This window comes from Ursus americanus, chromosome 27, assembly GCF_024610735.1.
Source record: "Ursus americanus isolate L20-20 chromosome 27, mUrsAme1.1.p, whole genome shotgun sequence".
Classification (NCBI taxonomy): Eukaryota; Metazoa; Chordata; class Mammalia; order Carnivora; family Ursidae; genus Ursus; species Ursus americanus.
The window spans coordinates 25,559,709-25,585,627 of NC_142153.1; the positions used below are offsets into that span (position 1 = coordinate 25,559,709).

Below are 25,919 nucleotides of genomic sequence, written 5' to 3' on the forward strand. Positions count from 1 at the left end.
AGATTAAGAACTCAGATGATCTCATCAGGAAACACCGGGTAATCCCAAACTGACGGACACGATACATCACTATTTACAATCTTCAACCATATTAAAAGCACAAAAGCCAAAGAAAGAAGCAGGCACAGCCCAAGTGAGGGAGACGAGGAGCCAGGCTGACCAGGTGCATGTCTGCAGGGGGCTGGGAGCCGTCTCTGTGCAGTGCACAACTGCGGAGCAGCTGGTAAGACCCGAATGGACTCAGAACTCAACAGCGGGGGGTGGGGGGGTTGTTCGTGTTAACCTCCTAATGTGAGTGGCCGTGTGGGGCCATGCAAGAAAATGTGCTTGTCTGTAGGAACACAAAATGCAGGGGTGCTGGGGCATCTGGGCAGTGACCCACTCTCAAGTGGGCGGAAACAAAAGCCTGTGAACTCTATTTCCAACGTACCCATTAGATCAGCCTTCCTCAACAGAACTGAGAGGTGACAGCCACCTTGACCTTTATTCCTTTGCCTTTACTTCCTTTTTCTTCAATATAAAAGTGTCCAATGTCCAAAGGAACCGTCAGAATTTTATCAGTTTCTGTTACACAGCTGTCTGCTCTAGGAAAAAAACATGCCCAGAAACAGCCCAACAAAATGGGATTCTAGTGACACCTAGTGGCCTTATGTACCTACCATCCATATTTTCAGGAGGAAACGAGAGTAAGGGCCTGAATAGGCAGTAAACGTAGAATAAACAGGACATATAAAATAATGGTCAGTTCAGCCGTTACCTCTACGTTCTGCGGAAAAAAGTTCAAGCTCACTAAAAATCAGGAAATGCAAATGAAATAAATTTTATTTTTTTCATCGACAAAGTAGGAAAGATTAAAAAGACTGACAACTCACAATGTAACGGTTATGGGAAACAAGTGTTCTTTCACACTGCTAGAAAGAGGAGAATTTAGCGCACTCTTTCCAGAAGGTACTATGAGAGCATTTATCATAAATTTAAGTAGATAAGCCCTCTGAACTCAAAAACACACTTGTGGAATTTAAACCTATGGAAAAACTTACACATCTGTAAGGAGTAATGCACATGAAGACATTCAGTGTTGTACTATTTCTGACTAGAAAGAAAAAGAAATGGAAAACTTCATATTCATTAACAGATCAGTTACACAAATTACTTATCTCTTATAAAGGAGTGTATATGTTTTTAAAAATGAAATCTATCACTATGTACAAACATGGAAAGATGTTCTCTAATATAATGTTAACTAAAAAAGTTTATGTGCATTCCATTAAAAAAATAAAACCTACATATTCCCATGGATGTACCTATGAATATGGATGTACAAATGCTTATGTATGCATTTTCTATGTGTTTAATAAAATGTCTAAAACTATATATTCCAAATTCTCAGTGGCAGATCTTCCCCCAACTGAGGGAAGATAAGCCAAGATGTAGATTAGGTGGGGACTTTTCACATTAAAAATATAAACATATTTAAATCTAAATACATTTAATTCAAAAGAAAGCTTGTCTTCAAGATAGCAAGAGGAAATATAAAAATCAGTAATTCTATATAACAATTAAAATCTGTACTACAGCAAACAATAAAAAAAGAATTTATATTAAAAATATGATTAAGTTCACTTTAAAGGGACTTGATGAGATTGCCTTTGGGTAATAATTATTTTGGAGTTTCCCTGATCCCCTTAAGAAACAAGGGTTCAGCAGGGGCAACAAGAAGAGAGGAGATAAAGCAAAAGGGAAGTAGGGGACAGACTACCAATGAAAGCAAGACGGCAGGACTCCCAGGAGAAGAAACTTTGAGAATTTCCTTGTCAGGATTAGCTGAGAGGCCTCTTTTCAGGACAAGGATGCCTGTCAGTTTACACTTCTACCCAAACATCTCCATTAACTTCAGGCTTTCAAGAAAGGTCTGTTTTTCTGTACCCCCCCCCCCCCCACATTCCTTTTAGGACCTTTTACTGGTAGCTCACCATCACTTCCCCGGAGAAATTTTCTCTGGTATCTCCAGGCTAATATAAGTAAAGCCTCCTCTGTTCATTAGTTAATAGGACAATATTTATCGAGCACCTACTATGAGCCAGGAATGTGTTACTTAGTGAAAACACAATCATAAAACGAGACAAACATGATGGCTACACTTACAGAGTTTACATCATAATGGAAAGACCAAAATGCATGATTAGGTAAGTAGGTAGGCAGACAGATGAATCACACTACTGCATATTCACCCAGAAAATACAAAATACTAATCTGAAGGGACATATGCAGCCCTATGTTTATTACAGCATTATTTACAATAGCCAAACTATGGAAACAGTCCAAGCGTCCATTGACAGATGAATGGAAAAAGATGTGGTACACACACACAATGGAATATAATTCAGCCAGAAAAAAGAACGAAATCTTGCCATTTGCAGTGACATGGATGAAGCTAGAGAGTACAATGCTACGTGAAATGTCAGTCAGAGAAAGACAAATACTGTTTGATCTCACTCCTATGTGGAGTATAAGAAATAAAACAAATGAGCAAAGGAAAAAAAGAAAGAGAGAGAGACATACCAAGGAACAGACTCTTAACATAAAGAATAAACAGATGGTTAGCAGAGATGAGGGAAATAGGTGATGAGGATTAAAGGGTACACTTAGCGTGATGAAAAAAATAAAATTTAATTTAAAAAACAAACAAATGAACAAAGTAAGTTCTAACAGCACAAAAAGGAAAGGAGTTGAGACAGAAAGTAACAAGGAAGACGCTGTTCGGTGGGCCATATGGTCTCTGTAATACTAGTCAATTCCACAGGAACAATGCAAAAGCAGCCGTTCGCAATACATAATCAAATGTGTATGGCTGTGTTCCAGGAAAACTTTATTTATGGACACTGAGATTTGGAATTTATATCATTTTCATGTGTCAGGAAACACTCTTTTTTTTTTTTTTTTTTTTAAAGATTTTATTTTATTTAGTTGACAGAGACAGCCAGCGAGAGAGGGAACACAAGCAGGGGGAGTGGGAGAGGAAGGAGCAGGCTCCCAGTGGAGGAGCCTGATGTGGGGCTCGATCCCATAACGCCGGGATCACGCCCTGAGCCGAAGGCAGACGCTTAACGACTACGCCACCCAGGCGCCCCATACTCTTGATTTTCTTCCCAACCTTTTAAAGCTGCAAAAACCACTGTTAGCTCAAGGCCCATAAAAGACAAACAGGGTGGTGGGCTGGATTTGGCCAATAGGCCATTGTTCACTATGCCTACCTAGGACCACGTAATTCTAAGCCATTTTATCTCAGCAAGAACAATATAGCTGATTTATGGGTTAGAAGTGTTGTACTTGCTAATGTACAAGAGGTGAAACAAAAGGGAGACAGGCAGGAGGCTACTGAATGATGCGGCAAGATGATAGTTGTCTGGACTAAGGGGGAACAGTAGAGACAAAGACCCACGAAATCTATTCTGAGATACAACCAACAGGCCATTTTATTGGATTGCATAAGGAGATGAGGGAGCTGCTTCCATAAAAAGACAACTTTAAAAAAAATGCAAATAACAGACACACATGACCTATGGTTTTACCAAAACTTCAAATGACATATAAGTAGGAAAATAACCCAAGTCTGAATATAGCTGCAAGTCTGTGGATGCAGAAAGTGGGGGAAGAGGCTTATAGCTCCACAAAGAGAGTGGAGGGGCCTGGAGCATCAGAAGAAACACATGTAAAATAACTGAAAAAGAGGAAGTTAGCACTAAATGCTGAAATACAGAATATGAGTGGTTCACAGCACCTGTCACAGGGAAGAGGCTCAGAAGAGACAGGCTCTGAAAAAATGTTAACTCTGAGGGATAATCAACTCTACTGAGAAGGAGTGGTAACCCTGGACAAACAGCAGTGGAGCAACCAAGAGGAAAACATTTAAGGATCCTACAAAACAAAAGGCCTCACCATCAACATCATTCACGAAAGGAACTATGCAGAGCAGAGAACAGAACTGACATAGGACAGTGCTCGGAAATTAGGAGCCCTGCTTATAAAATGAATGGGAACAGAACAAAGCAAACCACATTTATTAAAAAACTGTTTGGAAAAGAAAATGCAAATCAAACCATTTCAGCCTAATGAAAATCCACCTGCTATCAAAAATAAAAACAAAGCCAAAGAATATAACACAACTGTCACATCTGAATCAAATACTGTTAAACAAGTATTTGGGAAACTATATCTATTAATCCATCCATATGTGTGAGATATTTCTTGAATCAAAAATACAAAAACTAAGAACAAAAACAATAAAACAGGAAGACACTAAACAAGAGTTGATTAAATTCAGCAAATAAAAAAGAAAAGACAAAATCATGAAGATGAAGACTTAATTATAACATGCTGAAGAAGAAACCAATTCAAATGAAAATTTAATTTAAAAAAATACTGATGAAAAAGGGGGGGGAGAAGGGTAATAAAAATAACATCCAGAAAGAAGTAAAAAGACTCAGAGTCAAAACGGTTGAAATTAAAGGCAGGTAGAGGAGGCCCAACATACATATAATTGAAGCCCCTGATGAAGAAAAGCTAAACAGCAAAACAGAGTAATATTTAAAACTATAAGAAAATCTTCCAGAACTAGGAAGGCCTGAATCTCTTGAAACGGCCAACCTAGAATTGGAATCAACAACTGGATTAATTTAAGACAAAAGAAAATAATTAGATTTTAAAGGGAAAAAAAAAAATCTTGGGTCCCCTAGAAGAAAGATCAAATAATTTACAAGAGGAAAAGAATTAGACTAGCCTCAGATACTAAAACAAACAAACAAAACTAGGTTCCAGTTGTGTTCAGTCATTAAAACCAAATCTCCTCCAAATGCACTATAAGTCATACATACCTTCTGAAAATTTTTAAAAGGGTTTGGAAACAAACAAACAGCAAACAGTCTGTAGCTTTACCACATTTTCTAGGTGTTTACCCTGCAGAAAAGCAGTGACAGGGTCTGTGGGAGTGGTGGTGATGGGTAGCTCAACCTCCAACAGGACTTGCTGTCTCTGGCCAAAGGAACTAGGGGAAGGAGCCCCAGCAAGTAGGGCCACCAGGGAATGAGGCAAGTACCCGGGAAACAAGCTGGGGAAGAGGAACCTCAGGTTCTGAGCATAAAAGCCCACATCCCTGGCTGACCCTGACCTACATGTGCATAAGGTAAACTGACATCAGCCTGCGGCCAAGGCTTAAAGAACTGAATGATTACCCCCCCTTTCTTTATCCCTTTCTTCTCCTACCGATCTTCCTAGTTCTTATGTAATCAGAGGGGGGAGTGAAGCATGAGAGACTATGGACTCTGAGAAACAAACTGAGGGCTTCGGAGGGGAGCAGCGTGGGGGAATGGGATAGGCTGGTGATGGGTAGTAAGGAGGGCACGTATTGCATGGTGCACTGGGTGTTATACGCAACTAATGAATCATCAAACTTTACATCAAAAACCAGGGATGTACTGTATGGTGACTAACATAATAAAAAAATTAAAAAAAAAAAAAAAAGAACCGAATGAATCTAAGCAAATGTCCACCACAGGTCTTAAGATGACAGTCTGCATTCTAAAACTAAACAAGTTAACTGCTTGCTTAAAAAAAAAAAAAAAAAAAAAAAAAAAAACCCACTCTTCAGAGCAGTATAAAAGAATGCAGAACCTACCTGACATTTACAGTGTCCAAAACAAAACTCTAAGAGCCAGAAAATGTGACACATTCCTAAGAAAAAAGCAATCAACAGATGCCAACCCTGAAATGCTGGAATTATCAGACAAGGGGGTTAAAGGATCTACTGTTACTGTACCGTGCAAGAGAATGGAAAACACACATGTACGGAAAGACAGGAAAAGCAAAGGCAGAAATCTCAGGTAAAAAACAAAACACACAAAAAAGAACCAGGTGGAAATGTTAGAGCTGGAAAATAGATGAACTAAATTTACCAAGTAGATTTAATGACAGAATGGAGTTGATGGAGAAAAGAGTCAACGAACTTGAAGGAGGATCAATGTGAAGAAAAAAAGACGACTGAAAAATAATGAACAAAAACCAGGGCATCAGGGATAAGTGGGGATGTTTCAAAGACTGTATTACACAGAAGGCATTTGCAAACTATGGGTTACAGGCCAACCTGGCTCACCACCTGTTTTTAAAATAAACTTTTACTACAACATGGCCACCCCCATTTGTTTGCTTCTTCTCTAGGGCTCCTTTGACACTACAAGAATCGAGTAGTTAAATAAAGACTACATGGCCCACAAAGCCTAAAATAAAGGCATTCCTCATCTTATTGTACTTTGCATTAATGTGCTTTGCAGATATCGCATGCTTTACAAACTGGAAGATCTGTGGAAACCCCACACAAAGCAGGTCTATCAGCGCTATTTTCCCAACTATATCTGTTCACTTCATTTTTCATTTTGGTAATACTCCCAAACATTTTCATTATATTTTTATGGTGATCTGGGATCAATGATATTTAATGTTATTATTGTAATTATTCTGCGGCTCCACGAGCCACACCCATGTAAGACCACTAACTTGATAAATGTGTATGCTCTGCTTGCTCCACCAACCAGCAGTTCCCCCATCTCTCTCCCTCTCCTTGGGCATCCTGAGTCCCTGAGACACAACAATATTGAAATTAGGCCAATTAATAACCCTATGATGGCCTCTAAATGGAAGAATCACACATCTTTCAGTTTAAATCAAAAGCTAGAAATGATTAAGCTTAGTGAGGAAGGCATGTCAAAAGCCAGAATTCATCAAAAACTACACCAGTTAGCCAAGATGTGAATGCAGAGGAAAAGTTCTTGAAGAAAATTAAAGGGGCTACGCCAGTGAACACGTGAATGGTAAGAAAAGGAAATAGGCTTATCACTAATATGAAGAAAGTCTGAGTGGTCTGGACAGACCGAACCAACCACAACACTCCCTTTAAGCCAAAGCTGATCCCGAGCAAGGCCCTAACTCTGTTCAGCTCTGTGAAGGCTGAGAGAGGTCAGGAAGCTGCGGAAGAAACATCTGCAGTAGCAGAGGTTGGTTACTGGGTTTAAGGAAAGCACCCGTCTCCATCACATGAAGGGACAAGTTGAAGCAGCAGGTGCTGATGGAGAAGCTGCAGCAAGTCATCCAGAAGATGGGGCTCAGAGAATTCAGGAAGGTGGCTACACTCAACCACAGATTGTCAGCATAGACCAAACAGCCTTCTGTCAGGAGAAGATGTCATCTAGCACTTTCCCAGCCGGAGAGACGTCAATGCCTGGCTTCGAAGCTGCAAAGGACAGGCTGGCTCTCCTGTGAGGAGCTAATGCAGCTGGTGACTCTAAGTGGAAGCCAGCGCCCACGTACCATTCTGAAAATCTAGGGCCCTTCAGAATCATGCTAAGTCTACTCTGCCTGTGCCCTGTACATGGAACAACACAGCCCAGATAATGGTACATCTGTCTACAACATGGTTTACTGATTATTTCAAGCCCCCTGTGGAGACCTAATGCTCAGGGGGAAAAAGCTTCCTTTCAAAATATTGCTGCTCACTGACAATGATCACCTGGTCACCCAAGGGCTCTGACGGAGACAGAGAATGAGATTAATATGGTTTTCATGTCTGCCAATGCAGCATCCATACTGCAGCCTGTGATCAAGGAATCTTTTCAACTTTCAAGTCTTACTATTGAAGGAATGCATTTTATAAGGCTATAGCTACCATAGATGGTGAGTCCTCTGAAGGCTCTGGGCAAAGTAAACCGAAAACCTTCCAGAAAGGATTCACCGTTCTAGATGCCATTAAGAACATTTGTGATATCATGAGAAGGGGTCAGAATATCAACACAAATGGGAGTCTGGAAGAAGTGGATTCCCGCCCCCCTGGATGACGTGGAGGGTTCAAGTAACCAAAGAGGGGGTGGAAGGAGCCAGAGAACGAGAATCAGAAGTGAGCCTGCAGGTGGGCCTGCACTGCTGTGCTCTCAGGATCAAAGTCCAACAGATGAGGGGTTGCTTCTGGTGGATGAGCAAAGATGGTTTCTTGAGATGGAATCTACTCCTGGGGAAGATGCCGTGAAGACTGTTGAAATGACAACAAAGCATTCAGAACATTACATAAACTCAGTTGATAAAGCAGCAGCAGAGTTTGAGAGGTCTGACTTCAATTTGAAAGTAGTTCTGTGAATAAAAGGCTATCAAACAGTATCACCTGCTGCAGACAAACTGTGAAAGGAAGAGTCAATCAATGCAGCAAACTTCAATGTTCTTATTTTAAGAAATTGCCACAGCCATCCCAACTTAAGCAAACACCACCCTGATCAGCCAGCAACCACCAATACTGAAGCAAGACCCTCCACGAGCGAAAAGATTATGACTAGTTAAAAGCTCAGATGATGATTAGCATTTTCTTATCAATAAAGTATTTTTTAAATCAAGGTATGTACATTTTTTAAACACAATGTTATTGCACGTTAAAGACTACAGTAGAGTGTAAATGTAACTTTTATATGCACTGGAAAACCAAAAACTTCATTTTACTCACTTTATTGTGATATTTGCTTTATTGCAGAAGTCTCAAGCCAAACCCAAAATATGCCCAAGGTATGCCTATATTTACTATCTATCCTTTTACAGAAAAACTTTGCCAATTCCTGTTACGCAGCTAATTAGAAAAACTAGAAAAAGAAGAGGAAATGGGACAGAAAAGATATTTGAAGAAATAATGGCCAGAAACTAATCACATTTTTAGAAAAATTATATAAGCTTGTCCATTCAAGAAGCTCAATGAAATCTACACAAAATCAATTTAAAAACACCACACCTAGACACTTAAGTTAAACTTCTGAAAACCAAAGACAAGAAGAAAAAGTGGAAAGAAGAGAAAAAAAACACACTACTTACAACAGAGAAATGATCTGAATGACTACAGAGCACTCAAGAGACACCAGAGGACAGAAGACTACAGGAAAAACTTTTAGGCAGTTGGAAAGAAAAAATAAACACTATCAAATTGGAATTGCATATCCATGGAAAATACATTCACAAATTATGATGAATAAGGACATTTTCAGACAAAGAAAAACTAAGCTCCATGCTCAGCGGGGAGGATGCTTGAGAGTCTCTTCCTCTCCTTCTGTCCCTCCCCCCCATGCTCTCACGCTCTCTAAAATAAATAAATCTTTTAAAAGAAAAGAACACTTTAAAAAGCAGTACAAACCAACTAGATCTAATAGATATCTAAAGATAGGACATTCCATCCACACAATAGAACACACATTCTTTTCAAGTGCACATGCAATATTTTCCTGGACAAAATGATATGGCGTAAAACAAGTCTCAATTACTTTAAAAGGACTGAAATAATACAAAATATGTTCTCTGACTACAGTGGAATGAAACAAGGTATCAAAAAACAGCATGAAGTTTGGTAAACACAAATACGTAGAATTTAAATAAGAACCTCCTAAATAACTAATGGGTCAAAAAAAAACATCACAAAAGAAAGTAGAAAATACTTTGAAATAAATGAAAACAAAAATACAACATACCAAATTTTATGAGATGCAGCTAGAGCAGTGCTTAGGAGTAAATTTATAACTATGAACCCTTATATTAAAAGAGGAAATTTTCAAATCAAGAATGTAATCCTCCACCTAATGACATTAGAGAAAGAGCAAACTAAACCCAAAGCAAGCAGAAGGAAATCATGAAGATTATACAGTGAAAATAAAGAATAGAAAAACAGCAGAGAGGGGCGCCTCGGTGGCTCAGTCATCAAGTGTCTGTCTTCAGCTCAGGTCATGATCTCAGGGTCCTGCGATCAAGCCCACATTGGGCTCTCAGCTCAGCAAGGAGCCTGCTTCTCCCTCTCCCTCTGCCTGCCGTTCTGCCTGCTTGTGCGCACGCTCTCTCTGTGTCAAATAAATAAAATCTTAAAAAAAGAAAAAGAAAAAAAGAGAAAAATCAACAACCAAAAAGTAGGTTTCTTGAAAAGATCAATAAAGTCAAATCTTTTAGTTAGACTGATAAAGACAAAAACAGGTTACTAAAATCAGGACTGAATTACTATTACTACTGACCTTATAAAAATAAAAAGGGTTATAACAAAAATACTACAAACAAGTATATACCAACAAATTAGACAATGTAGGTGAAATGAACAAGCCCTAGAAAGCCAGAAACTACTCAAACTGACTCAAGAAAGAAGTATAAAATTGAAGAAACCTATAGCAAGAGATTGAATTAGTAACCAAAACCTTTCCACAAAAGCAAGCCCAAGCCCAGATGGCTTCCTGGTGAATTCCACCAAAATCTTGAAGAATTAACACCCGTCCTTAGAAACTCTTCAAAAAACAGAAGTACAGGGGCGCCCAGGTGGCTGAATTGTTTAAGTGTCCAACTCTTGCTTGGGTCATGAGATCAAGCCCTGCATCAGGCTCTGCACTGAGTGTAGAGGCTGCTTAAGATTCTCTCTCTCCCTCAGCCCTTCCCTCCCACTCAAGAAGAAGCGCACCCAGGTGCTCTCTCTCTCTCTAGAAAAACAAAACAAAACAAAATAGAACATGCAAGATCTCAACTCATTCTATGATGCCAGTATAGCCCTGACACCAAAACCAGAAAAAGTCATCACAAGAAAACTATAGACTAATATTCCCTATGAATACAGATGCAAAAATAAAAATGAAAAATAAAAAGAAAGTACTGGCAAACTGACCCAGTAATTTGGGTGGGGAGGGGGGAGTATACAACATGACCAAGCAAGATTTATCCCAGGAATGCAAGGTTGGTTCACCATATGAAATCCATCAATCTAATACAGCACATTAATAGAATAAAAGACAAAAAACAAACAAGTATCTCAATGGATGCAGAAAAAGCACTTGACAAAATCCAACATCTTTCAATGATAAAAACCCAAAAAAAATTAAAAAAATAAAAAAACTAGGAAAGGAAGGAAACTTCCTCAATATGATAAAGGGCATCTAGAAAAAATCCTCAGCTAACATTAACCTTAATAGTGAAATATAGAAAGCTTATCTCCTAAGATTATGCAAAGTGAAAAAAGCCCAATATAAAAGACCCACACTGTAGGATTCCATTTATGTGAAATATTCAGATTAGGCAAATTCAGATACAAAAAGTAGATTTGTGGTTCTCAGGGGCAGTGACTGCTAATGGCTACAGAGTTTTTTTGGGGGTGATGAAAATGTTCTTAAATTAGATAGTAGTGACGGTTAAAAATCTCTATGAACTTAAACCACTGAAATGTATGCTAAAAGGCCGAGTTCTAGAGTGTGTAAATTTTACCTTAATTAAAAAAATGCAGAAATCTAAATATAATTAGTCACATTGAAAGGAAACACCAGAGGAAACTCAGATCTTTAAGAATTAACAGTAACAGAAATAGTAAACATATGGATAAATATGAGACACTATTTTTTCTCTTAATTTACTTAAAACTTAACTTCATAACATACTATATACATACATACATAGTAATCAAAGGTTTAAATCTGTTTCTACATTCTTACTAAAAACACACCCACCTGCATCTTACAGTAATTAGAACTCCTTCTGGTCTTGCTCCTACTCGGTCCCCTTATCTCACTATAGAAGGTAGGAAATCTGATAGTGGCCACTTTAGAGCTGTCTTGGGCTAAAGACATACATGATAAATACCTCTGGAAAATGGAATGTTCCCTGAAATCCTAATGTAAAAAAGTCATACTGCTGCTTTTTTAGAAATCTAGAGTTAATTCATATGAAAGCAGGAAAGCACTATAGAGGCAGGGACTCTGATAATGATATATGAAATTGCTCTAAAAGAATAAAGTCCAGGGCACCTGAGTGGCTCAGTCGGATGAGCGTCTGACTCTTGGTTTTGGCTCAGGTCATGATCTCTGGGTCATGAGATGGAGCCCCACACTGGACTTTGTGCTCAGTGAGGAGTGTGCTTGAGGATTCCCTCTCCCAACCCCTGCTTGGGTGTGCCCACACTTGCTCTCACTCTCTCTCTCTAATAAATAAATAAATCTTTAAAAGAATAAAGTCCATTAATTTTTTTTAAAAAACCTAATAACAAGGCATGGCCATTCAACTCTATATGAGGAACTCTAACTTTTTAAAGTAACTTTCTCCATAGCGATGTTGCACAATATAGGTAGCCCCTGGAGCTGTGGTCACTGCAGCCCTGCCCATTCGGTCCACAATGGCATTTTATTTGCCCTCTCCACTAAGTTATAAATTCTATGACATGCTGTGTCATACCTGTTCTAGTTTCTCTGGAGCACCTAGTATGTACTTGCTACTTTCGTATCAAGAACTACTTCCAGGTTAACTGGCCCTATAACAGACAGGGGTCCTGTGAAGAGTAGCTATCATGGATTCCATTTTCTCAGCATGCCCTCCATGATCTACATTTCAAGCATCATACTCTCCAACCACGTCCTCCTGTCCTCCCAAACACAATCTCTTGTACATCCCCAACAATTCCTCAATCCAACTAAGATCTATAGTCTGTTAATCAAACAGTGTTTCCACCACCCTTTGTTCCCTTCATAACCCCTCCAACCCCGATCAAGTTTGGAGTCCACAGTCCATCATTATCCCTGACTCCATATCCCTCCAACCCTTTATGGTGGTTGCCTGGCAAAATCCAACCCCAGTTAAGTCCAACACTCCACCTCCTTCTTGCTTGTAGGTTGCTGGATAAACAACTGTCCTGTTGCTCAGGGCCTCATATTCAACTTACCAGCATCCTCAAGTGAACTGTTAGTCCTGCCCTGATCCATCCACTCCCAAGTTCCTAGACAACTATTTCATGTGTTTGTGCTCTCTTCAAACCCCCAAAGCCTCTCATTCTCACGTCACAATCTCGCTCCCTCTCACTGAGAAAGCGGCATCAGGAAAGAATTTCCGTAAGACCTGAAGCCACATCTACTCACTTAGCAACAACTGTCCCCTATACTCTGCATTCCCTCCTATCCTTGATCCCATATAACCCAACCTATATAACCTATAGCATACATAAGATTAACCTGTATGTAACCTATATATCCTATGTAACCCATTGGCTTATGTGTTAGTCTATCCCTTCAGCCCCATTAATAAGCCACTAGAGTAAATGTCTCCTCTTGCCTTTGCATTAGCAAAATCTCCCTCTACTGGATCAGTTCTGTCAGCATAGAGATGCTGTCATTTCTTCCATCTTCCCCTCCACACCCCCCTCCAGGTACTCTCCCAGCTCTCTCTTCCCCACTGGAGTAGCCTCCATGCACTGTCTCCAAACTTCTACTTGAACAAGTCTTGCTCCCACTAATCTGCTAAAACTGCTGGTCAAGCTCCCAGAGACACCACCTTGTTAATTCCAGTGCTAACCTCTTAACCTGCCTTTACTCAACCTGTTTGCCACAGCTGATTATTATCCCTTTTTTGAAAGCTTTCTTCACCTGACTTCTAGAATCCCATCCTCACTGGTTTTCCTTCTCAACACCCAACACTAGAGTGCTCAACCTTGGAACTACCTCCCTTCCCTATCTATACTTACCAAGAGGTCATATCCAGATTTATGACTAAAAATAACATCTGTATAAGGAAGATTCCCACATGCTTATCTTCAATCTCTCCCAGGGATTCCATACTCATATCCAACTGCCTACCTGACACCTCCACATGTGTGCCTAATAAATACCCCAAATTCAGCACATCCAAATGGAACTCAGGATCTCCCTTCCAAACCTGGTCCTTCTGAAGCCTTCCCAATCTCGGGAAATGGCAAACCCATCTTTCTGCTTCCTCAGGCCAACACCACACAGTCATCCTTGATTCTTCCCCTTCTCTACAAAGTCATATCCAAATCCTCAGGAGATCTAGTCTGGCACTACTTTCAAAAATACATCCTGAATCTGACCATGCTTCATGACCATCTGACCATGCAAGCAACGCCTCTAGGCTGGATCATTCAGCCTCCAACCACTCTCCTACCTCTTCCTTTGCCCCTTTTCCCACATATGTCTCTTCTGAATCACACTCCACAAGGCCCTACATCATCTGACGCCCCACTACCCTGCTGGCCTCAATCTCTTCCAACTCTTCCCATTGACGACACCTGTTATGGGCTCAATTATGTCCCCCACAAAATTCACATGAAGTCTTAACCCCAAGTACGTCAGAATGTGACCGTACAGTTGACTCTTGAGCGACATGGGCTCTAGGGGCACCAACCTTCAAAAATCCACATGTAAATTTTGACTCCCCAAAAACTTAATGACCAATGGCCTACCGCTGACCAGAAGCCTTACCGTTAACAAGCAATTAACACATATTTTGTAATGTTATATGTATTATATACTGTTTCTTAAAATATCTTAATTTTTTCAGTATTTCAAGACTGCACAGTTTATCTCTAAGTTTTTTCAAACTGTCACAAATCTCCAAAAAATTTTCCAAAGTTCTTACTGAAAAACAATCCGTGTATAAGTGGACCTGCTCGGTTCAAGTCCTTTTTTCTCAAGTGTCAACTGTATTTGGAGATCTGGCCTTGAAAGAGATAATTAGGGTTAAATGAGGCCACTAGGGTGGGCCCTCAGCCAATACAACTGGTGTCCTTACAAGAAGAGGAGATTAGGACACCAACACACAGAAAGACCAGGTGAAGACACAGAAAGGACAGCCATCTGTCAGCCAAGGAGAGGCCTCAGAAGAACCAATCCTGCCAACACTTTGAGGGCAGACTTCTGGCCTCCGGAACTGGGAGAAATCAGTGTCTATTGCTGAAGCCCCCTCCCTGCGGTACTTGAGCTGTGGCGGCCGAGCAGCTATTATCTGCTTCATCACATTCACCTCCTCATGGTTTCCTGAATACACCAAGCATACATGTCTCGGCGCCTGTGTGGTCATCTTCCCTCTAGGAGGGTTAAGGATTATACCAGGTCCATCTTCAGCTGCTGAAACCAAGGCCTGAGGACATTAAATGACTTGCGCAAGTAAGAATCAGAGAAAAGACAAAATCACATTTCATCTGGTTCTGTGATGTATGAGAAATATCTCCACACTCGACCAATAGTAGATACTTAAAGAAAAAAAAATAAAGGAACCACTTACTTTTCAACCCAGAGCACTGAAACGAGCTTCACACCTCTTTTCTGTGCTTTGTCCCAAGTGCTCTGGTATCCATCTTTGAAGACAACGTGAGTTACCTGTTTGTTAAAAGTTTTTGAAACCTGTAGACAAAAGGCAGAAAACAAAACATAAATTACCATTTATGAACAATTTCATAAGTAAAATTGATCAAAAAGGGTACTTTATCCAATATTTGTCAAAAGGAAAACATCTAAAACCCCTACTGCAGCAATTCCATTTCTCATAATCTGCCACGGAGAACTACTCTAACAAATGGGTAATGCCGCTTTGAAAACCTATCTGCTCCAGTTAGGATGGGTGTGTCATACAGGTGTTTATCTCTGCTTCCTCTCAAAAAACCTACGACATAGAGAGTTAGAGCTCTACAAGGATAAAAAGGAGAGCGAATGTGGATAGGAGCTGGTAATGCATTTTTAGTAGACGAGAGAATAGGAGCTAAGCCAATTAAAGACATTTAAGACAAGCCTTCTACATCAGCCATAAAATAAAATTCACTGAAAACAGACAATACAGGGAATACTTACGTAATTAAAATTAAAAACATTTAATGTATTTGGAAGAAAATAACATTCATTTAAATATTCAGAAGATACTGTGTTCATGAAAGAACATCTAAGATTGGGAGGTTTTGTTTTGTTGTTTTTAAAGATTCAGAGAACTAAAGAGCTCTTAGAAATTAAAAATATGATGACATAAGTAAAAAAAAGTCTATAGAAATCCTGGACAATAATAAAGTTGAGAAATTCTCCCCAAAGGACAATAAAAAGACAAGGAGATGGATGCAATAGCAGATATAAGACATGACCATAAGCTCAGACCAGGAGAACCAAGAGCTGAGAAATAATAGTTGAAGAAATACAGGGACAGAGAACATGGAAAAGAAATAATTCAAGAAAAGTTTCTCAAATTAAAGAGCATGTGTTCTAGATCAAAAGGACCTGCAAGAGCCGGCATAAGAATGAAATCAGCACCATATTAAGTATATCATCGTGAAATTTCAGTAGAGCTGGAGTAGAGAAAGATTAGACATTAAGAAACGGTAAGAAGTGAAGGTGGGGATAAATCACACTCAACAGTGAGACAGGACAATGTCATTAGACTTCCCAACAGCAATCTGGAAGTCAGAACACAATGGTGAAGTGCCTTCAAGGAAAAATAATATACCCTGAGCATTTTACAATCAGCTAAAATATCAATCAAAGGTAAAGAAAGGTATACTAAAGACATGTTCAAACTCATGGTGTCAGAAAATTTACCTTTTATATATAATCTTTCCAGAAGTGGAAATGGTCCAATACATCATTCTTTTAACAATATTTAATTTTATCAAAGTAATATATGCACATTGTTTGGAAATAAAAAGGTAAACACCAAAAGAAACAGATAAAACAGATCTGAAAATGGCTGCCTTAGAAAAACAGAATGAAAAGTGTAGAGCAAAGGATTGCTGGTTTCTCCTTGTTTGAGAAACTCATGGCACTGCACATTTGCCCTTTTAAGCAACATGTATGCATTGCTTTGATAAAATATACATACATCTTTCTTTGTCTATCTACCTACCTACCTGCCAGAAGGCCCTGGAGAGCTTCTGAGGCAGTGAGGGATTATTACTGAGCCAAGACTCTAAGTACAGACTGACACAACCAGACAGAGGAGTCTAGCATTCAGGGTCATTTCTTCCTTAGGGCTTTTGCCAAATTTAGCAAATAATGGGTAGCACTTCTAAATGCCTCTAAGGACAAGAGGGGCAAAAACTGGACTGCCAGCCTCAGAATGGGAGAAGGGAGTCTGGCAAAACCCTCATATCTTGTATGGGCACCCAAACGGCTGATCCAGGAGTAAGGGTAAACCACATAATGGCCCTCACAGGTCTGCAGTCCAGTTTTAAATCATCTTCAATCCTGCAACTGGATTAAGATAATCCTGGATTATGAGGGGCGCCTGGGTGGCTCAGTCATTAAGCGTCTGCATTCGGCTCAGGGCGTGATCCCAGAGTCCTGGGATGGAGCCCCACATCAGGCTCCTCTGCTGGGAGCCTGCTTCTTCCTTTCCCACTCCCCCTGCTTGTCTCTCTCTCACTGGCTGTCTCTATGTCAAATAAATAAAATCTTTAAAAAAAAAAAAAATCCTGGATTATGAACACTAAAAACAAGACTGAAGCAAATGTGAATCTCTTCTGAAGAAAGAGAATACAATTCTAGGTCTCTAATTTCAAACTTAAATACACACAATACTCAGCTAGAAAAACAACAACAACAACAACAAACAAAACATCAAGCTTACCTAGAGATGAGACAAGAACATAAACCACTAGAAATAAAAAGTAAAAGTAGACCTAGATATTGCAATCTACCCAACAAAGCCTTGGGGATTGCAGCTAAAGCCCAGCTTGGGGAGACGTATAACCTAAAATGCTGTCGAGAATTTAGCTAAGCTACTCTAGGGTACTGCTGCCTTGGCATCTGTTTTTTTTTTTGGCCAAGCATTCTGCAGGAGTCCAAAACCAACACCAACCCCTCATGCAAGCACATACCCTAGATAACAGCCCCAGAGTCACAAGCAAATGTCAGTTCCCCAATGGCCCTTTGAGCAACCATCTCCTCTGCCTTTAAGGTCCTTCCCCTTGTGTGTCCCTTAAGGTTCTGAAGCTACCAAAACCTCATTCTTTGGTTTGAATTGATTAATTCAGCCCTAGACTAGGAAGCTGAAAGCATTCCCCATGGAGCCTAATAAAGATATATGCCTCAGGTCCTGCCAGTCTCTCTGGCTGTACTTAGCCCTGACCTCCCAGTGTGGCTTCTCAAGCGTACGTGGCGTCATGCACCTCCTCCAAGACCTGTAATAAACTCCTGTTTCAATTTCTCTGTAGTCTTTTGTTTAACTGCTGTTCACCATTCGGCACCCTGCGTTCCACTTTACAAATGTGAATTTAACTATGTCATAAAAAAAGCATGCTCAAAAAGAAGGATAAAATGTCAATGCAGTCATCTTAAAAAGCTGGAAAAAGAACAGCTAATTAAAACCAAAGAGTGAGTTAGAGTATTATAAAAATGAGGCCAGAATTAATAAAAAAGAAAAGGAGGATCAAGAAACCAAAAGTTGGTTCCTTGGAAAAACTAATAAAATCAATAAAACCCAAGTAAATGTTATAAGGAAAATAAGAGAAAAGGCACAAATAACCAATATCGGTATGAAGGGGTCATCTCTATAGACTGTGAAGACATTAAAAAATTCAAACAGGATATTATGAATAGCTTTGATCCAATAAATTTTGAAAATTTAGATGAAATGAATACATTTCTTAAAAAAAAATACCAGCTTTCTAAAAGCACTTATAATAGAAAAAAATGCATATCCTATAATTTTCAAACAGATGAAAAACTGTAACAAAAAAAGTTTTTAAAAAATCTACAAAGAAAACTCAAGGACTAGTTGGCGTCATCAGCAAATTATACCAAAAATTTAAGAGAGAAATACCAATCCTATACAAACTTAGAATAAAAAAGAGAAAGAGTCACAATTCTGCGATTTGTTTTATGAAACTAGCCTATCTTTAGTACTAAACCACAGAATAGCACTACAGGAATGAAAATGACCAGTATCACTCCTTGAAATATTTGCATGGAAAAAGAAGAAAACAAAATATTGGCAACTTGTTGTCAACAAATACATAAAAAGGATAATGCATTCCCACCACTTGAGTTTATTCCAGGACTGCAAAGTTGGTTAATATTAAAATAAATAGTTATTCACTATGTTAACAAAGTAAAAGAGAAAAAATTATGATCATCTCAATTATATGCAGAAAACACAATTGATGACATTAAAAAGTTAATTCATGAAGAAAACTCTCAGCAAATTAGGATCTGAAAGTTGGTAAAAAAAAAAAAAAGCATTAAGCATACGATATCACTTATACATGTAATCTAAAAAACAAAATGGACTAATAGAGAACTGGTGGGTACCAGAGGGGACAGGGGTGATGGGCAAAATATGTGAAGATTAGAAAAGGTACAAAGCTCCAGTTTTAAGTCATAGAGACGAAAAGTACACCGTAACTTTGGTGACAGATGAGAACTAGACTTATCCTGGTGATCATTTCATAATGTACATAAATGTGGAATCACTATGTTATAAACCTGAAATACAGTATTGTGTATGTCAACTATACTCCAATTTAAAAAACAAAACAAAAAAATTGCATTAGGTGAAAATGCAAAAAGCTTTCCCTTGAGCAGAGGAACCACACAAAGATGCCTGATAAGTGTGCTCTATTTAACACAGGCCCTCACAGTGCAGCATGTCCAGAAATAGAAAGAGTTAGGATTAGAAAATAGAGTAACTGTCCCGTGCACATAATATTCAATTGTGTACATTTTTTAAGTCCTAAAAATGCCACATTACATAAATGAGTTTGCTAAGTCTTCTGGACACAAGGTAGATATGCAAAAATTATTTCTATATACCAGGAACAGTTAGAAAAAGGAATTTAAAAGATACCATTTATAAAAGCAACCAGGAACAGTTAGACAATGGAATTTTAAAGATACCATTTATAAAAGAGAAAATTATGAAACATTACTGAAAGAAATTCAAGAAACCAAAATCAACAAAGGCATATAAATTCATGGGTTGGAAGATTCAATTTCATAAAAACGTCAGTTCTCGCCATATGGATCTATTTTTATCAATCCAATCCCATTCAAAAATTTTGAAAGCTTTGGGGTAAATACCCAGTAGTGCAATGCCTGGATCATAGGGTAGCTCAATTTTTAAATTTTTAAGGGACCTTCAGACTGTTTTCCAGAGTGGCTGTACCAACTTGCATTCCCACCAACAATGTAGGAGGGATCCCCTTTCTCCACATCCTCTCCAGCAATTGTTGTTTCTTGCCTTGTCAATTTTTGCCATTCTAACTGGCGTAAGGTGGTATCTCAGTGTGGTTTTGATTTGAATTTCCCTGATGGATAATGATTTTGAACATTTTTTCATGTGTCTGTTAGCCATTTGTATGTCTTCATTGGAAAAGTGTCTGTTCATATCTTCTGCCCATTTTATGATTTGTTTATTTGTTTCTTGTGTGTTGAGTTTGAGAAGTTCTTTATAGATCTTGGATACCAGTCTTTTACCTGTAGTGTCATTTGCAAATATATTCTCCCATTCCGTGGGCTGCCTCTTAGTTTTTTTGACTGTTTCGTTGGCTGTGCAGAAGCTTTTTATCTTGATGAAGTCCCACAAGTTCATTTTATCCTTTGTTCCTCTTGCCTTTAGAGATGTGTCATGAAAAAGGTTGCTGTAGGCTGGTGATGGGTAGTAAGGAGGGCACGTATTGCATGGTGCACTGGGTGTTATACGCAACTAATGAATCATCGAACCTTACATCAAAAACCAGGGATGTACTGTATGGTGACTAACACGATAAAAAAATATTATAAAAAAATTTTTTTTGAAAGCTGACAAACTGCTTCTAAAATATATTTGGAAATGCAAAAGGCAAAGAACTGCCAGGACACCTTGAAGGAAAAACAAGAAGACTTACGAAGATTCATTATAAAGAGCAATTATGACTGTGGTCTGTCATGAGAACAGATAATGCGGATACTGAAACATAGTTACCTGACTGACGACAAGCAAAGGCATTAGTTCAGAGATTGGTTAAAGGATCGTCTTTTCAATAAATGGTGCTAAGATCAAAAATATTCACATGGAAAAAAAATGAAACAATTTCACACCATATATAAAAATCACTTCCAGATATATAGTAAATCTAGATGTGAAAGGCAAAATGGTAAAGCTTCCAGAAAATAACAGGAGAAATCTTTGTAATCTTGGTATAGGCATAGATAGTTGTTTTTTTTAAAAAAACACTCGCAACAAAGCTCACCATAAAGAAATAAACTATATTCCAATCATCAAAAGATACCATGAAGATGAAAAGACAAGCCACAGAGTTAGAAAATCTTGCAATTCATATGGCCAACAATGGGGTCAACCAAAAAACAGAAGGAATGCTTACAAATCAAGAAGAGAAGGAAAAACCCAGTGGAAATATGAGCTGGAGTCTTGAACAGGTTCCTCAAAATAAATATATGAAAACATGTGGGAAAATACAATTTCAAACCATGATGATGTACCACCAGAACGGCACCAAAGGGCTCAAAGTAAAGACAAAAGCAAGTACGAGCAGCAGTGGGGCTCTCATTCACTGGCAGAAATACAAATATTTTCTGCGGTGGTCGAATCCGTTAGGAACCATTGCTAATCTTCTCAGATGTAATAATGGTCTTTTTATTATACAGGAAAATTCCTTGTTCTTAGAGGTTACACACTGATCCAGTTTAGGGGCAGATTTTATCTGTGACTCACTTTCGAATAGTTTAGGAAAAAAAAACCACATACACATGTAAATACACTGTACGGAAGAAATGAAGACAAAGCACGTATGTTAAGATCTTAACAATTACTGGGTCTCTATGTCCCACTTTTGTATTTGAAGATTTTCTCAATAAAAGGTGAAAAGCAAAAAGAGCCAACAGATGGAAAATCTTAATACTAAGATACTATGGTCTTAAGGGCCATTCTGTCAGCTCCCACACTCCACGGCCTTTTTCTCAGCCACTGCACCTCGTCTTTCAGCCCAAGTAGGGAGTAGGCATCAAAACAAGGAATCACCCTCTGGTTTCTACCTTCCAACAGATCAAAAAAGAAGGGGTCTCCTCGGGTTCACAAGGGCACCCTACCCCAACATGCTCAACACTCTCCACTCCAGTCTGCTCTGGCCATCAGGGTAGAGGCTAGTAAGAGCAGACAAGATTCAGGAGCACCCTCTCTGCCTGTGGCTGAATGCCTCCTTTCGTTTTACACCCTGGGTGTCAAGGCCTCTCTTGCCTCATCCTAAACTCCCGCATGCCTTCACCCATCTCACCGATCTCACCGTGTTAATCTCTCCCTTCACCCAGCCTATGCCATCCTCCCTCAACAATCCCCCCACACACATGAATACACTCTGTTCACAGTTCAAGTCCCCATGAGAGCAGCCTGTCTTCACCATCTCCATTCCCCGTATCTCATTCATTCCTGGGCTAACGTCCAATCCTTTTACCCATTTCACTGAAAACTGTGCTACACTCAACAATAACCTTAGAGTTTTAAATCTAAGGTACACTTGCCAGTCTCAACTTGTCTGAAGATTCTGCATTGCTTTAAAATTCTGTCTTTGAAGTGCATTCCTCCTCTGACTTCCAGACTTCCTTTTCCAGAATCTCCTGGCATCCCCTCTTTGTTGCTGGGTCCCCTGCTCCCATCACCTGCCATCCAAATACTAAATAGGCTCCACCTGCAGCCCCTTTCATTCTAACCGCCTGAGTCAATCCCACAGCAGTGGTCTCACCTGACCCACAGGGTCTTGACCCCGTACAATATTATCTCCAGCTTGACTTTCTCAAATTCCAGACCCATATATCCAAATGTCTGTCAGATATTTTCAATATGCCCAAATCCACAATCCTTCCCTTAAAAACCTTTTCCTTTTCCTGCATTTCTCACTTTGGTCAACAGCATCCTGCATCCAATTAACCAGTGGCAGAATCCACGTTTCTAGGCTAGTCTTCTCACATCACCCACAAGGCCAACTGTTCTATAAATTCGACTATTCTAAACTTCTTTGCAGCATGGTTCGCCCCTCCCCCCTGCTGCACCACTCACCCACTGTCTTCTTTGTCCTCATCCCTCATGTTCTACATAGTAACTACCAAAAAAAGAAAATACAAGCATTTCCCATTAGGTATCAGAGGACTGCCATATGTAGCAATGGTAAAATGAATTTCTTACCTTTGCCCCCATATCCACAAGTTGGTTTGTAAATGCCTTTGAATAATTTTCTGTTCCATTCACTGACCAGACTTCAACATAGGCCACTACATCTGAAAATAAACAAAACAGTAGCATGAAATAAATTTGAAATTCTAGCATCCCTCCCCAAGGAGTTCAGTAGATGTTTATCTCGTTCTAAATTATTTACATTAAAAAGTAAATTCAAAGCTTCTTCTATCAAAAGCCTATTCAAAATAGCATTAGTGCGATTATGGTTCTTAAAACTCCAAGCAAAGAACAACTTTATTCACACACAAGCCAAGCCTTACCTTTTAACACTGGATGCTCTTCCCGGATTCCTAAACTAGGCTCGACTTTTCTAGTGAAGAGTATGGTTGGTGTAAAGGACCATACAACCACTCAACTTCCTATACCTGGGGACAGCCAGCCCCCCACGCCCCACAGGGCCGGGGACTGGACTGGACTCGGGGATAGCCCTCCACACCCCACGGTGTCGGGGACAGGACTGGACTCGGGGACAGCCCCCCACTCCCCACAGGGTCAGACACTGGACTGGACTCGGGGACAGCCCCCCACTCCCGACAGGGACGGTGACAGCACCGCACTCGGGGACACCCTCCCTCCAGATGCTGCCAGGCTGACTTCCGGAAAGGCCAGGCTCCGCTCCCCACGCGCCTAGCAAGCCCCGTCCACGCGCTCGCCGAGACCTTGGCGCACGCCCTCAGGCCCGCCCGCGGCCGCCGACTCAATTTCCAGAATGCAGGAAGTCCCCTCACCTTTCAAGACCTGGCGCCCTGAGGTCCCGGGAGCCGCCATGAGAGACATACGACGCGAACCCTCAGCACCGCGCCAAGCCAGGAGAGCCAGGAGTGGGTGATACTGAGCATGCGCACGGCTGACGCGCGTCCCTTCCCCTCCGTCTCCACGGATATCCGCTCATCCACGTTTTCTAAACAGCCCAAGGAGGGTGGGTGGGGGGAATGTTAAGGTTTCTGCTTGCTTTAAAGGGGACAGGGGCTTTTCCAGTGCTCGGTCTCGGTTCACCTCCAGTCACACTGCTGGTCAGTGTTCTCCCCGCGAGTCTTCCTGTCCTCTTGGAAATTACGAGCACGGGTGTCCCCCAAACCCTAGTCAAACCCCTCTGTCTCCGTAAGGACACTCAGAAGCTTCCCGGAGCCTCACTGGCCCACCTGGGAACTGCGGACGGGGAAGGAGCAGAGTGGTAGTTCGCAGCCCCTGTGGGACTTCAGAAGAAACTTCCCCGAATCTCCAACCGCGCGGTCACGCTCACCCCGCGAGCACGGGGTCCCTGTGCGCCGCCCTGTCGTCAGCGCTCGGAATTACCGCTGGAAGGGCCAGACCGCCGTGCTTCAGCGTCCCCAAGAGCGCCTGCGGGAAGGGCGGGCACCCCTGGGGACCCCGGGCCTCAGATCCCACGGCGGGGGGGGGGGGGGGGGGAGACACCCCGGGCCTCAGATCCCGCAGGGGGGGGAGGGGGAGCCAGTCTCAGACCCCACTGGGGGGGCGCCGGGTCTCAGATCCCCGCTGAGGAGACACCCCGGACCTCAGATCCCCGTAGGGGGGAAGGGGGAGCCAGGTCTCAGACCCCACTGGGGAGACCCCGGGTCTCGGACCCCACGGGGGGACCCCGGACCTCAGGTCCCCGCTGGGGGGACAGGCGGGAGCCGGGTTTCACACCCCGCGGGGGGCTGTGGAGACCCTGGACCTCAGATCCTGTCGCGGGGGGGGGGGGGAGGCGACCCCGGATCTCCGATCCCGCAAATGCAGGGGAAGTTGGGTCTCACACTCCTGTATGGGGACCCCGGGCATCGACTCTGCGGGGAGCTGTGGGGACGCTGGACCTCAGATCCCGGCTGGGGGACGCGGGGAACCCTAGATCCCTGACTACAGCTACAGGGTCTGGCGCTTGGCAGTACCACTCCTTGCAGCCTGCAAATCCCGGAGCGGACTCATCCGGGCTGGAGCGAGCGAACCCGGGAGGAAGCTTGTGAGGTCCGCGTTGGTAAACAGCCCAGCAGGAGCGCCGCTGAGCCTCGGGGGGATTCAAACCTCCCGCCCGCGGAGCCCCGCCCACGCCTGCGGTCCCGCCCCGGGGCTATGCAAGCGTGTGGTGCCGGGAGCAGCTAGCCTAGGTGGAGAAACCCTAGTCCCAGAATGCCGGGTAGAAGCGGTAAGGGTCTCATCCTTGTCTAGTCCCGGGTCTTAGGGAGATTAACAGGAGAAAGAAACAAGTCTTAGGGAGAAAGCATCTGGCCCTTCAGTGTTAGCTGTGATGTTAGCTGTGGGTCTTTCACGGGCGCCTGTTACCAGGTTGAGGAGTTTCCTATATCTTCCTCTTTTGCAGGACTATTCCATTTTTTAAATGGGAATGTTTGAAATCAGGATGTTTGGTTTTGTGAAATGCTTTTTTTTTTTTAATCTATTGAAATGATCATATTTTTTTTCTAGGTTGTGAACAGGGAGCTACACTGATTTTTGAATGTTGAAATAAGCTTGCATTTCTAGGATAAACCCCACTTCGTCATGATGTACCAACCCTTTAACATGTTGTCAGACCTGTTTTGTTAAAATTTGTTTGGAATTTTGTCCTCTGCATTCCTGACAGATTTGGGTCTGCGGTTTTCTTGTAATGGAAACTTGGAGATACAGGAAGGAATTAAAAAATAACAAAAAGTGTTTAAATGTGGGTAAATCTAAATGAACATTATACAATCAAAAAATAACATAAACACTGATTGTATAAACCATTGTCTTATGAGGTTAACATACAACATATATACAGTAGTAATGCCCTACAATAGTGGTGAATCGGTCAGGAGGCTCAGGGAGTGACAGTCCTCTCGGGCCCTTTCATTTTATTTAATTTTTTTTAAGATTTTTTTATTTATTTGAGTGGGAGAAAGAGGAGAGAGATGCAAGTGACAGCACAT

The 25,919-nt window shown here is 41.1% G+C and overlaps 1 protein-coding gene across 4 annotated transcripts in view; it reads right to left on the reverse strand.

Moving 5' to 3' along the window:
• Nucleotides 1–24,375, reverse strand: part of MCPH1 (microcephalin 1) — a 242,014-nt gene extending 217,639 nt beyond the window's left edge. For 3 of the 4 annotated variants that reach the window (XR_015721989.1, XR_015721988.1, XM_087856472.1), the window contains exons 1-3: nt 23,745–24,375; nt 22,966–23,057; nt 15,097–15,215 (exon numbers count right to left, since the gene is read on the reverse strand). Coding sequence is in view for 2 of the 4 variants with exons in the window: in XM_087856472.1 (XP_087712598.1) it covers nt 15,097–15,215; nt 22,966–23,057; nt 23,745–23,793 (260 nt within the window). In the remaining 2 variants the exon portion in view is untranslated. The remainder of the gene's footprint in view (nt 1–15,096; nt 15,216–22,965; nt 23,058–23,744) is intronic. The other variant, XM_087856471.1, reaches the window with a different exon arrangement.
• Between the last annotated feature and the right edge of the window lie 1,544 nt (nt 24,376–25,919).